We start from the raw sequence: 14,306 nt of genomic DNA on the forward strand, positions 1-14,306 counted from the left end.
ACGAACAGGTTAAGAAGCATGGAAAAACTAGCATATGTGTTTTAAACCAGGATAGGCAATGCAATGAAATGTTTGGGGCTGCAAATGCAACTTGTCCAACACTGGGCCAGACACAATCACCTGTTGTTTCAACCCAGCCACTCATCTTGGAATGGAATTTGCCGCCCAAATCAAGGTTTCCACAATTCTCAACCCACAACCTGCAAAATGATGCCATGCAGTTCAACAACAAGAGCTTATTGTTGACCATGAGCACCACAGGTGGATCTAACAGTAACATGCGGCAATAGTGCTTTGCTTTGCTTGGGAGCAGGGAGCAAAAGCAAATGAACGCTGCAGAAAATGCTAATAGCAACTGGAACAGTAGCAATGTGCTTCCTTTCAAAAGTGTAGCTTTTCTTACACGCTCGCCTATGTTTCCATTGAATATATTTAGTATTAGCCAGTGCAGATTTTTGAATGCTCATTAAATTCAGTGCAGCCAACTGGAGGCAGCCAGATGTTGCTGGACTCCAACAACCAGCAGGTCCAGCAGTCAGCATGGTCAACGGTCAGGGATGATGTGAACTGCAATCTAACAACCTCTGGAGGGTTCTACATCGACTAGTTCTGCACTTATAGATCAATCTTGTCTTCAAAGATTTTTTACAGCACAAAGAGCGTGTGTACCAAAATTCCAAACCACTCTGCACAGAAACTTCCAAGATGGCATTTTCACAGGAACTAGAGTTTAGACAAAGGAAACAGGGGCAGTGGCCATTCAACCAGATTCAGGAGAACTCCCAAGAACCGTATTCCTTCATTACCAATATTTACTCTACAAATGAAAGTTTGTGCCCACAAATACATCCTGCTGTATGGATCTCTTTTTCTTTGGTGGGTTTTAAATAAGGCAACAGAGCAGGATGTTTAGCTGTTTTCTTATTCAGCCCAGGGGAAGTTTACACAAAATGCTGGCTTGCAGCTCTGTCCTGTTCTGTCCTTTACACTATCAACAGTGTTTTGCTTATAGTGAACTGAGTACATTTCCAGTAGAATACCAGCTTGGAAAATAAGGGGATTTTTTTAAAAAGGCTTTACTCGTCCCTAACACAGCTTTAAGCTGAAACGTATTTGTAGGAAGACAAATAGTGCATCATTCACATTTTGGGGTTGTGCAATAAATGCCACGTTAATCAAAGATATGAGAAAAGAAAGTGAATACATAATCTTGTTATGAAAACAAGCTGTCAACATAGCTAGCCTCAGATATTGGGAAGTCAAATATTCCTCATTATGATGACTTGTGGAAATAACGGGGGGGGGGGGGGAGAGACACTGATTTTTCTAATAAATTACTTATCCATGCACACATACTGATGAGATTCTGGCACGCAAATACATTGACTCATGCACTTGTATGCTTCAAGTCACTGGCAGCACCCTCAGGCAACACCCTTGTCTCTTTGGTGCTCTTGTTTAGACAAAACAGTTGCTTCGCTCTTTAGGACAACTCAAGGTCTGGTGCTCTTTTTAAAACAAAAAACAAAACAAACCACCCACAACAATGCTCAAAAACGCAAATGACCTCCTCTGCTTAGAATCATGTTGTTTTAATCCTAGCGTGCAGGCTCTTGCAGGCAACAGAAACAGCATCGCATGCATGGAATCGGAAAACTTTTCTCTTTTTAAATCTAGCTGTGTTGGTGTAAGTGCCCTCAGTGAATGTTCCGCAGGAGGGAAGGGAGACAGAGGTACCAAGCAAAACCAAAGCACATGAGTACGCAATGGGAGTGAATCTTCCGGTCCCTGCAGATTTGTTTTAACAACCCTAGGGTCATACATTATTGTTTGTAAGGGGATTTCCCTCAGTGCTACAGATTAATCCAGGCATAGGCAAACTCGGCCCTCCAGATGTTTTGGGACTGCAACTCCCATCATCCCTAGCTAACAGGACCAGTGGTCAGGGATGATGGAAGTTGTAGTCCCAAAATCTCTGGAGGGCCGGGTTTGCCTATGCCTGGATTAAGCACTGTGATTCGAGGGAGAGTTGACATATAAGCCAAGGCCTTTAAGATAGGGCTATTTTACTAGTGCGCTTAAAGATTTGCTCTACAGTGTAATTTGAAAAATAACCCAGGTCCAATGCTGCAGTGTATCTGAAACACACTCACAAACTTGCCAGATGTATTTGGCTGTGTCTTTTAAAACCCAGAAAACACTCTTCAGATGATGATATGATGATTTAAATCACCCAGATCTCAGAATGAACATATTGATTTGTAGAAGTCATCTTCACAACGAGGAATAAATGGAGTCTGGGCATTCCAAAACACATTTTGACAGATCCAATTAAAATAAATAAAATTTTAATTTTAAGTGAATAAAATTCTAGCACGTGCTACAGGGGGAGGGAGAGGGGGGGTGGAGGGAGATTTCCTTGTTCCAACCTCTCTGAGGGTTGACGCAGACAGAAAATTAACCGAAGCCTTATTTCAACTTAGGTTGGTAACCGTTACATGTGATGTCAAACTACAGTAGAAGATGGTAGCAGGGAGGAGAGAGTAAGTAAGGAAAGCTCATGCAAACTAATGGATCAATCCTGAACAGTAACCCCAGCTACTTGTGTGTCTCTACAAGCCCTCTTAGCAAGGCTACAGTAATTTTTGTTTCAGCCATGCTGGCACTGTAATTTTCAAAAAGGTATATTAGGGCTTACCTAGAAACATCCATGTATGTCAGATAGTTCGGAACTGGATACACATCAAGGTGAACGAGTTCTGTGAAAGGAACACAATTAATATACACCAGAAACAAAGAAAAATTAGGATTGAAAATAATGTACTACTTCCCAGGTTTGTTGTTTCCCCATCATGCAAGTTGCACATCGCACACTGTAAGGAATATTTAATATGGCTTATAGGGATCTTCAATAGACATAGTACAGTGGTACCTTGGTACTCAAACTCAATCCGTTCCGGGAGTCCATTCGACTCCTGAAACCGTTCAAAAACCGAGGCGCGGCTTCCGATTGCCTGCAGGAGCTTCCTGCACTCAAGCAGAAGCTGCATCGGACATTTGGCTTCTGAAAAACGTTCGCAAACTGGAACACTTACTTCCAGGTTTGTGGCGTTCAGGAGCCAAACTGTTCAAGTACCAAGGTACCACTGTACACCAGATAGTGGTTTCTTCCATTTCTCCTTAGCTTTCAACAGACATAGTTCTCTGTTATTTAAGAAACTTTTCCTCCTGCTGCTGCTTCCTAAAATGCAGTCTCAATTCAGTTCTGGGATCTGATCTGCAAGTCCAGTAGGTTACAAAATCTGAGAGCCCAAGGAATATTTTTATCCCCAGGACTAAGACATTCTTAAGGTTTGATTCGTGTGTTTGTGATGCACCACTTCAGACTGCCAGGAGGCAGGGAGAGAAATTCACGATTGTGGAATTCACCACACACACACACACACACACACACCATCCACACACAAAAAATCCACATCAATAGCTAAATCCTCTTCCCAACGTCTAGTATTCTGCAGGGAGGAATTTTTCACTTTTCATGGTATAGAACAGCATTCAATCACCGACCGACCCCGTCTGCAGCAATACAACCCAGACATAGGTTTATCTCCTGAGCGACAACTAGGCTTATGGTAAATCAATGATTCCTCACCCAATCATTCCCCAAGGCTATTCTTCACACTGCACCACCAGCAGCAGCACTTCATTGCACTGCCTTTCGTTTGTAGACAAGAAGTCTATCCTAACACCCTCTTGACCTTACATTAAATCCTTCAACTCGTGATTAGCAGCCGTATCCATTTTTATGCACAGAACTAACAAAGCCTAATCCTACAATTGCAACGTTCATCAGTCCAGGTATCCATTGAAACAATGGTTTGGCAATGCTTGGATTTTGCTGCCAATTTCTGAAACCCATGCCACTGCTCAACTATAAGGTTATGCACAGGGGAATTTAGGGTGGTCTTTTCTCTCTTTTTTTAATCAAAAAGGGCTAAGAGGTTACACAACAAATCCATCACCATGAACTTAGGGCCTATCTGCAGTCCAGAGGTGGGAGACGGCAGAAGAAAGAATGAGAGCTGCTGCTGCCTGTTCGTAACTCACTGAGCTCAGCTGCCTACTTCAATCAATTCTTCAGTGCTTCCAGCAGAGAGAGAAGACCTCAAGGTCCTATGCTCAGCAGAAACAGCTTTATGCAAAAGACAGTTGTGCAAATCCACTTTATTTGCATAATTTATACAAGTGGACTTTTTCTGGCCCGAGGGTTGTTCTCGCTGCAGAAAATGCTTAGCCCACTCTGAAAACCAGAGCAAGGGACAACAGGCTTTTCTGTTACATGGGTCATGATTAAGTCCAAAGGAAACTAAAAGAAGAAATGATACAACAAAGAGGCATGTGGCACCTTAAAAACTAACAAATGTTAATATGGCATAAGCATTCGTCAAACACATGGGGTGTGAACCTCAGTTTTCAGGCAGAGTGTGTATATATATGCACATACAAGTGCACACAGGTGTTAAGGGGATAGGAATGTTAACGGCTGGAGATAAATGGCAACGGGATGTGAAAATATAGCCTGTGACAGAACTTAAATGCATGCTAAATGGTCCTTCCCAGCAGCAGCAGTTGGTGGCAACACAACCATCACAGAATTGTTGAGTAAATTAACACCAATGTAAAAGGTAAAGGTAAAAGGACCATTAGGTCCAGTCGTGGCCGACTCTGGGGTTGCGGTGCTCATCTCGCTTTATTGGCCGAGGAAGCTGGCGTACAGCTTCCGGGTCATGTGGCCAGCATGACTAAGCCACTTCTGGCGAACCAGAGCAGCGCATGGAAACGCCGTTTACCTTCCCGCTGGAGCGGTACCTATTTATCTACTTGCACTTTGATGTGCTTTCGAACTGCTAGGTTGGCAGGAGCAGGGACCGAGCAACGGGAGCTCACCCCGTCGCAGGGATTCAAACCGCCTACCTTCTGATCGGCAAGTCCTAGGCTCTGTGGTTTAACCCACAGCGCCACCCACGTCCCTAAAATGCACAGTATGAATGCATTATTATTCATTTCTGACACTGGCATGGTCCTCTAAATGGTTTGCATCGCGCTTGTGCGCTAGGGACTGGATGAATCCTGAACCTAAACACAGCATGCAAATCCACTATAAGACGAGCAGACCAGAAAACACCTAGTGGACTTACCATTTGAAGTGGCGTAAAGAGCTTTAAGCAAATATCCGCTGATTTTGAGGCTGACCAGCTGGTTTCTTTCACAGTGCAGTATTTCAACGTTGTTGAAGATGGTGGCGTCGAGCTCGCCTAGTTTATTGTCCCGAAGATCGAGCTGGGTGACGTGATGTAGGAAATCAGCGCCGTCCGCCACCAACCTCCTAATGACATTTAACCTGGAGCAAGAGAGGGAGGAAAAAAGTTATGCTGCTGATGGGTGTATGTCAGCAAGGGGTTGGAAAGCTGAAGTTTTGGCTCTAAAACTATCATTTTCTCAGTGTCTCAAGCAAAAATAAAATACAAGCCCAAAATCTGGTGCTCAAATGGGCCCTGCTTTTATGAAAAGCTCATAGTGACTCACATGGAGGTCCCCAATGGTCTCCTTTCCAACGTTTAGTTCTAAGTAACACTACATCTTCAAGCACTCCCCAGGTCATACACTAGACCCTTTTGCTAAAAAATCTTGGAACCCACCACCAATAGGTTGTGAGGCAAACAGCATGAACTTGCTCCCAAGTATCTGTCCCTCATTTCATTAGGGCATTAGAGGATGCTGAGAGATAGCTCAGTTGGTAGAGCATGAGACTCTTAATTTCAGGGTCAAGGGTTTGAGCCCCACGGTGGGTGAAAGATTCCTGTATTGCAAGGAGTTGGAATAAATTATCCTTGAAGGCCCTTCCAACTCTGCAATTCCATAAACTGGCAGGTTGCATTTTTATCATTTTCGAAGTTTTGCTACTGGAGATTGTGCCTATGCAAAAGGAAGCTTGATACTGCTCTGATTAGTTCTGAAATGGTTGCAGCCAAAGTGGGGTCCCGTTCAACTTAACCATATGCATCCTTCTTGCAATCAGGACGTACGCTGAATAATCCCAGCCAATGAAAACATGCATTTTCCAAAGTGCAGCGAACATCAACATTCACATATGAACGTCAACAATCCCAGATCACTTTACCACTGTCAACATTAATTGATGGCGTATGACTGACAAAGAGGGAGATGTACACCAGTGTATGCTGACAACTCTTACTTTGAGTGGATGTTAGTACTTGGTGCATTTCTGAGATTTTGCTTATACACAAAATTCTTCCGGGATTGCAGATGTTCAAATGGGAATGCGACATTCCCCAAACTTAGGACTTCCACTATAATATATGAATACCTTCATAGACTAAAGGACTGCTTTGAATTCCTCGGAGGATAAAAAAGTGTGGAAGAGGGGTTTATAAACATGAAGCTCTGCACATATTCCAAGTTCTCCATTTGGGAAAGGCATTATAATAAAAGTTTACATCCCACCCAAATCCAACACTTGACAATGGTGATGTGATCCAATAGGTCAGTATTTTATATTTGGGGTGGGTCACCCAAACCCATACATGCCCAAATTATAAATCATGGCAGGTCGAGACAACCTGTCCTGCCCAGTCCTTGACTTGCTGCAGAAACAAAGGTGATCTATGAAAAGCAGCCACCTGTACCATTTCATTGCACTCTGAAGAGTTCAGTTTTATTTTCAGTGCTGAGCTGACAAGATCGATTAAATCACACAATCAGTAGAATGCTTTGGGGTGCAATGAAAGCTCTGGAAGGACTAGGACAGCACTTCTTCCTTTTTTTAAGTGCTCTCATCCCTAGATTACACCATATGCCACCTTCTAGCATGCATAAGTTAACTCCTCAACCTGCTCCAACTCCTTAACCCATTAAAACACAGGCATCTCCCTGCAGCTGTATTTGGAATTATCAGGCAATGGCCAAAACCTATGAGCATTTAAAGAATTTTGTATGATGTGTACATTGTTTTAAATGTTGTATTTTTTAAATTTAAAAAAAAATCTATTCCGTTTGGATGGAGCGGAGAGAAGAGAAGGCCCCACCCATCAGCAGATGTCATTGGTGACATCAGTTGATGGGTAAAGGGCATGGTTTAGGGAAAATGGCCTCATGGGCCAAACCAGACCTTTTGGCAGGCCAAAACTGGCCCACAGGTCCTACCCTTGAGGTAAGGGATTGAATCCCTCACATACAAGGTCAATAGTATTTGCATGAGGATGAGTAATTATTTTTGGTTGGTTAAAACAGTCCATTTCTCAATTTTGCAGGCTAATGTAATACAGTGGTGCCCCGCAAGACGAACGCCTCGCAAGACGAAAAACCCGCTAGACGAAAGGGTTTTCCGTTTTGGAGGCGCTTTGCAAAACGAATAAGGAAATCTCCGGGGACCTCTTTTAAATGCTAGCGGTGGGGAGCAAAGCCTTTCCCCCCCCCTCCGGCCTTCAGAAGAGGTCCAGGAAGGCCGGCGGGGGCCGAAAGGCTTTGCTCCTCACCGCCAGCATTTTAAAAGCAGTCCGGGATAGCAGGGAAGCGCTTCCCGCTATCCCGGATGGCTTTTGAAGGCAGGCGGGGGGAGCAAAGACTTTTGCCCCCTGCTGGCCTTCAGAAGAGGTCCAGGACCTCTTCTGAAGGCTGGCGGGGGGCAAAAGTCTTTGTCCCCCCTGCCTGCCTTCCCGGGGGCTTTTAAATGGCCCTGGGACAGCGGAGAATTCCTCAGATGTCCCGGGGCGATTTTAAAATGCTGGCGGGCGGCAGCGCTGCCGCCCGCCAGCATTTTAAGATTGCCCCGGACAGCGGAGAAGTCCTCTGCTGTCCTGGGGTTTTTAAAATGCTGGCGGGCGGCAGCGAAGGTTTCGCTGCCGCCCGCCAGCATTTTAAAATCGCCCCGGGACAGCGGAGAAGTCTCCGCTGTCCCGGGGGCTTTTAAAATGCTGGGGGACGGCAGCGAAGGCTTCGCTGCCGCCCGCCAGCATTTTAAGATCACCCCGGGACAGCGAAGAAGTCTCCGCTCTCCCGGGAAGGCAGGCGGGGGGGGGGGAGCAAAGACTTTCGTCCCCCGCCGGCCTTCAGAAGAGGTGGGGGGACAGACTGTCCCCGGACCTGGTCTGAAGGCGGTTTCCATAGGAACGCATTGATTGATTTTCAATGCATTCCTATGGGAAACCGTGCTTCGCAAGACGAAAAACTCGCAAGACGAAAAGACTTGCGGAACGAATTAATTTCGTCTTGCGAGGCACCACTGTAATATGACAACTAAACACTGCCAAACCTGCATTTACTGTAGAGGAAGTCACTCTTAATTTGATTGCTTGCGTGAAAAAGAAGCAGAGATGTTTAACAAACATCACCCCTAGAACTGAATGCCCTTGCTCGCAAGTTCAGCATCTGCATATGAAATTTATGACCAGTCATAGCCAATATCTTGAAATGATGTGGACAGCCATCTTCACTCTTGAGTTTCACCCGTTCTCTCGCAAGGTTACGTACCTTAGATCTACATGTTTGATGTGTGGCATTCTGTTCAGCGCCTGCAAACAGAACGTTTCCATGCAGTTTCCAGACATACAGAGTTTGTCCATGGCAGACAGCTTCTCCAACACCTCGGGAATGCCGCTGAACTCATTGAAAGAAAGACCCAGATAGTTAAGCTGGGGCATCCTTTCCAACTCAGCAGGAAGGCTCTGGAGGAAGTTCCCATCCAACAAGAAGGTCTGTAAGCTATTGAAGAGAAGATGGGGTTGTCAAAAGCAACATTAAAAAAACCCACAAAACAACTCTTTATAAACATGTATTGCAGCAACTCCAAAGGATCTTCTGGCAGTTCCCCTGTTGTGAGAAGTGAGGTTACAGTAAGGTCACCCTGGATTTACAAATCAGTCCCCTGACAAAATCCTACCATTCCTATTGAAGTTGAAAAGTGTCCCCGGATTCATTGGAAAAAATCTGGTAACCTTAGGTTACAGGGAACCAGACAGAGGGCCTTCCTGGTAGTGGCACCCGCCCTGTGGAATGCCCTCCCATCAGATGTCAAACTGATAAACGACGACACAACTTTTAGAAGACATCTGAAGGTAGTCCTATGTCGGGAAACTTTTCATGTGCGATGCTCTGTTGTGTTTTTGTATATCCTGTTGGAAGCCACCCAGAGTGGCTAGGGCAATTGAGTCAGATGGATGGAGCACAATCAATCAATCAATTTAATAATAATAATAATAATGCTGCCATATTCTGGACCCCAGTGAAGGTGCTAGTATATAAGAGTTTTTCACAGCTTAAGTATGTGAAGAAGTGAATCATACACCGGCACTTTTGCTGGCCGTTACAGATTTAGTTGTGCTTAGACGTTTAGCACACACTTTTGCCATGACTCAGGCATTACTGACCCAGGCTAACCCTCTGGGAGGAGTCGGTGCACTCAGGGTTCATGCTGCCCTTGGCCATCTGTACCTACTTGTTCATATCACCGACGGCTGCTGGAATACTTCTGAGTGCATTGCAGGACACGTTGAGCTCAGTCAAGGTTGGAATGCTGCAGACTGCCAATGGGAACTCTCCTAAATGATTGTTGGAAAGGTTAAGGCTCCTCAGCTTGCTGAACCTACGATTGGGGTGGGGTGGGGAGAGAGGAGAGAAGGAGTAAAACGAAACAATAAATTACATTAAGGCAGTGTTATGCAGAAGAAGTGAACTACCCATAGACTGTCACCAAGCGGCTGCTTAAGCCACATAAATTTATTTTCAGCAGCGCTAAGAAAACAAGTAGCAATAAGATGCTGAATCAGTATTAATGGTATTCTCTACCAATGTGTTTCCTCAATGACAAAAGACTTAGGAGGGGAAAATATAGTTGGGGGTGATCAAGGGGTTTGCAATAGTGTCCTTAAAACCCCAGGCGTTTACAATTAGAAAATCAGTCGCAGCTCAAATATGTCATACAAAGTAGGCAAGCTTGCAGAATTTTAAATGCGGTTATTTAAATCTCTGTGCCTATCTTGCATCAGCAGCCATTGATCATGCCAGTAGTATAGCTGGTGCAAAACTGGAGAGACACAAATTCAGAATTATTTCCCCCCAATTATTATTCTCTTAACTGGGAAAGGACGAACACTTGGAGCAACCTTGACAAAGACTTCCTTGACTGTATGTACAGACACCTAAGGCAACACATCTCTGAGTCGAAATGATTATTTTTTTTTTTAAGGACAGAAATTTCTCCTGGTGTTTATTATAAATCCTACTTTCCTGCAATTCAGCCATATAGAAGTACCCTTAAAGGACTACAAAGGTGCTATTTATTTCAATATATACCATGATAAGTTACCATTTGTATTTACCACCCCAAGTTCCAAAATGTTCTGGAAAGTTATCAGCCCTCAATAATTTTTGTTTTATCAGCAAACAAGCTACACACACAAACACCTTTTCTGAAAATGGCAGCTGTGTTGCCCCTGCTGCAGCAAAAACAGCTAAGATTCTCGCGGCACTGTAAACAAGCGCCTAAAACCAAGAAAGCAGCCATCTTCCCATCTGTGAAAGGTTGAATAGCTGGTCACATGGCGTTGATTTTTAATCACCAGAAAGTGGCATTTACAAGCTTTTGTTTTAATGCCCTATGCTTCATTTATCCCAAAGTTTTGCTAAAAACCTGTTCAAAATTTTCCCAAGTTTCCGTCTGCAATCATGAGAGCTAGAAACCCATTCTATTTTAAAAATGCAATCTCAGTTTGTCAGCATGTAGTGGCAGGTTCTGCAATCTGAGAAATATTCCACGATCTGCAGCACAACCATAGTCTTGAAAATCCCTACACACACACAGACACACCCCAATGTAAACCAATTGTACTAAATTATAAGTCCCATTGGAGGTGTGTGGATTTAAGGGCTTTTCGAACAGAAAATATGCACTGCATCGCTTCACTCTGTTTGTCTGTCATGACTTTACAATCAGACAGAAAATCCTCACCAGAAGCTTTCGAATTTCAGTAAAGCCAGCAAGTGAATCACTGTTAAGTTTTCAATTAGCAGCACTTGTCAGAAAGCAGTTTCTTAGCACCTTAATTAGACTTCTCTCACCCTGGGTAACTGCTCTTTAAAAAAGCAAACTAATTCCATAAGGGGTTTTTTTTTTTAAGGCTTCCTTTGGAAAGGGGAAATTATTCTTTAATTCCTCCTTGGTAATCTCAGCATCCGCAAAGCAGAACTTGCCCCTGAACTTAGGCCCATCTTGATTGCAAGAAAAAAGGGGAGGGGGAAAAACGTGAAGTGATTACTCAAGGAAGAAAGGGGACAATCCAAGTTACCAAGACTGCATGTGCAGCCACATTGTTCAGGTTGCCTAACAACAGGGAGTAGGGTGTGTGTGCCTGAAGGCAACCAGCTAAAGGGCTGAATGCAAAGATCTGTGTCAGCTTCAGATGGATGAGAGGAAACTCTTTTCCTGACGAAGTTCACCAGAGGGCTTTGTTTTCCCTTCATTCAATCTCCTCCCGGTGCATGATGGGAGTGAAGGAGAGTCATGGAATATACACACCCATTGGAACAGAGGCAATCACAGTATCCATCAAGCATCAAGTTGTTGTTGTTGTTGTTTAGTTGTGTCCGACTCTTCGTGACCCCATGGACCAGAGCACGCCAGGCACTCCTGTCTTCCACTGCCTCCCGCAGTTTGGTCAAACTCATGCTGGTAGCTTCAAGAACACTGTCCAACCATCTCGTCCTCTGCCGTCCCCTTCTCCTTGTGTCCTCAATCTTCCCCAACATCAGGGTCTTTTCCAGGGAGTCTTCTCTTCTCATGAGGTGGCCAAAGTACTGGAGCCTCAGCTTCGGGATCTGTCCTTCCAGTGAGCACTCAGGGCTGATTTCTTTAAGAATGGATAGGTTTGATCTTCTTGCAGTCCATGGGCCTCTCAAGAGTCTCCTCCAGCACCATAATTCAAAAGCTTCAATTCTTTGGCGATCAGCCTTCTTTATGGTCCAGCTCTCAATTCCATACATCACTACTGGGAAAACCATAGCTTTAACTATACGGACCTTCATTGGCAAGGTGATGTCTCTGCTTTTTAAGATGGTGGCTAGGTTTGAAGCATCAAGTACCACATCCCAAAAGCACCTGCAGTCAGAGGACTCCCCCAAGGATAGCATCCTTCCTCCCCACCCACCACCAACAGAACTAGGGCAAGAAATTCCTTGGAAAGAATGGAGCTCAGCATTGGTAACTGAGCTGATCCACAAAGTCCAGCTCAGGCATAACTGCTTAGATCAGCCACTGCTTATTAGTCAGGAAACAAGGGGCATTTTCTTAAAAAATAAAGAATTCCCAAAATGGTCCTGAGAACCTCTAGGACTCACAAAATGTCGAAGCTATAGAATTTAGAAAACACTAGAATTAGCCATTATATAAAGAGAGAACTGTCTGGTTGGTACTGAATGCTGAACTCCTATCTTTACTGATGTCATTTGTTGTGGTGAGAAGGTCAAACAAATGAGGAAACCAAAGCTAAATAGGTTGCCATTCCTTGATGACAAACACTGACACTCCAATCATTTTTTTCCACAGTTTTTTTTTTTTGTTATAGTAAAAATATCTAAACAGAAAATATTAGTGCATGTTGTTACAAATATGCAAAAGTTTAGCTGTGACCCTGCCTACCCAAACACTATTTGTAAGTCCATTCTTAAACCAAAGCATTCTTAAACCAAGGTGTGCTTTCCCATATCAGTGGGTGACTCAATTTACAAATGGAACACGCTCATCAGGAAGTGGAACATGTTCTACTTCCAAGGCAAAATTCACAAACCAAAACACCTACTTCCGGGTTTGCAGCGTTCTTAATCCAAGTTGTTCATAAACTAAGCTGTTCTTAAGCCAAACTAAGCTGTTCTTAAGCCAAATCTAAGTTCCATCTTTCTTTCATCTCTCTCATACCTGCTCATAAACAAGATGCCCTCAAGATTTTGGGAGTAATCCCTTCATTGTGTGAACTGCACTGAGGATTCTTTTTTTACAGATTTGTTAGCTCGCGATTCACTTCATAAGGTCTTATTCATTGGCCGAAGCATTGTCTCATTTCAAAGAAGGGTAATAAAGTAGGTCTGTTCAACTCCCACACATGAGTTGTCCACCCCACCCAGGCAGTGGCGTCTTCTATTCTACCACACTGAATTCATGCCTCCCTCACGTGCTAAAAATTTCCAGTGTCAAGTTTATCTGGAGAAATTTTTATCTTTCACCTTTCCCCAACCTGAAAGAAGAGCTGTTACAATAGGATTGCTCTTTTCATCACAAACACACATTTCTTTTTTGAACCATAAAAGGGCCTGTAATGGAATTCCTCCACAACTCTGCTCTAAATCTCAAGCCAACTGCATGGGGTGCCCATGAAGCATGGCAGTATAGCTACCATGTGAGCTGCATAGTCGTAAACTGAGATTTATTCATTCCTCTGTTTTCCGATACAAAAGAATCACCCAAGATACCGCTGAACAACGACCAGCGTTTATGAAGCTTCTAAATTTATATTGCCAACATGTCAGTGTCTTCACATGTAAAAAGTGAGGGTAAGTTAAAAAGAAAAGGGAGTGAGGACTCCGTTCGTTGTAAGAAACTTCTTTACAGCCACAATATGAGCTTCCCAAGTTTCTTAATGAACAAAATTTAGACAAAGCTGTAGGCTCAGTGGTAGAACATCTGCTTTGCACTCAAAACGTCCCCAGATTCATAAAAATGAATGTCTCCCCACTTATGGGGGGGGGGTTTACGTTCCTGGGTACCATGTGTGTATGTGAAACAGTGCATAGTGAGGAACACCCAGTGGCGTAGCGTGGGTTATCAGCACCCGGGGCAAGGCAAGTAATTTGCGCCCCCTAACCCATGGATTTGCGCCCCCTAACCCGTGGATTTGCGCCCCCTAACCCGTGGATTTCCCTAACCCCCAGATGTTGCGCCTGGTGCGGCTGGCCCCCCCCTGCATCCCTCACGCTACGCCACTGGGAACACCATCTAAAAAGCCTGTAAATACTCCTCTAAACCTCTGAAAACCCACAACCGCTCCCTCCAAACCTCCTTTCTCAAAAACTCCAACTACCCACAGGCCTCAAAGGTCAGTGCAAAGGCTCATGGGATCGCAGTTGCAAAGGCTCCTGGGACTGCTGGCCGTTTTCCTGCTCTTTTGTACCCTTTTGCACTTTTCAGGTCCTCTTTGCGCCTTTCGGCAGTTTAAATCGGATTATTTAATTTATTTCCC

The 14,306-nt window shown here is 44.2% G+C and overlaps 1 protein-coding gene across 4 annotated transcripts in view; it reads right to left on the reverse strand.

The window, feature by feature from the left end:
- The window catches only part of PHLPP1 (PH domain and leucine rich repeat protein phosphatase 1), a 164,314-nt gene that overhangs the window by 43,242 nt on the left and 106,766 nt on the right, over window positions 1-14,306 (reverse strand). For all 4 annotated transcript variants that reach the window (XR_014566282.1, XR_014566283.1, XR_014566284.1 and 1 more), the window contains exons 5-8: window positions 9,515-9,661; window positions 8,551-8,781; window positions 5,199-5,401; window positions 2,699-2,759 (exon numbers count right to left, since the gene is read on the reverse strand). Coding sequence is in view for 1 of the 4 variants with exons in the window: in XM_083747121.1 (XP_083603247.1) it covers window positions 2,699-2,759; window positions 5,199-5,401; window positions 8,551-8,781; window positions 9,515-9,661 (642 nt within the window). In the remaining 3 variants the exon portion in view is untranslated. The remainder of the gene's footprint in view (window positions 1-2,698; window positions 2,760-5,198; window positions 5,402-8,550; window positions 8,782-9,514; window positions 9,662-14,306) is intronic.

The sequence above is a fragment of the Podarcis gaigeae genome (genome assembly GCF_964106915.1).
Source record: "Podarcis gaigeae genome assembly, chromosome: 7".
Taxonomy (NCBI): Eukaryota; Metazoa; Chordata; class Lepidosauria; order Squamata; family Lacertidae; genus Podarcis; species Podarcis gaigeae.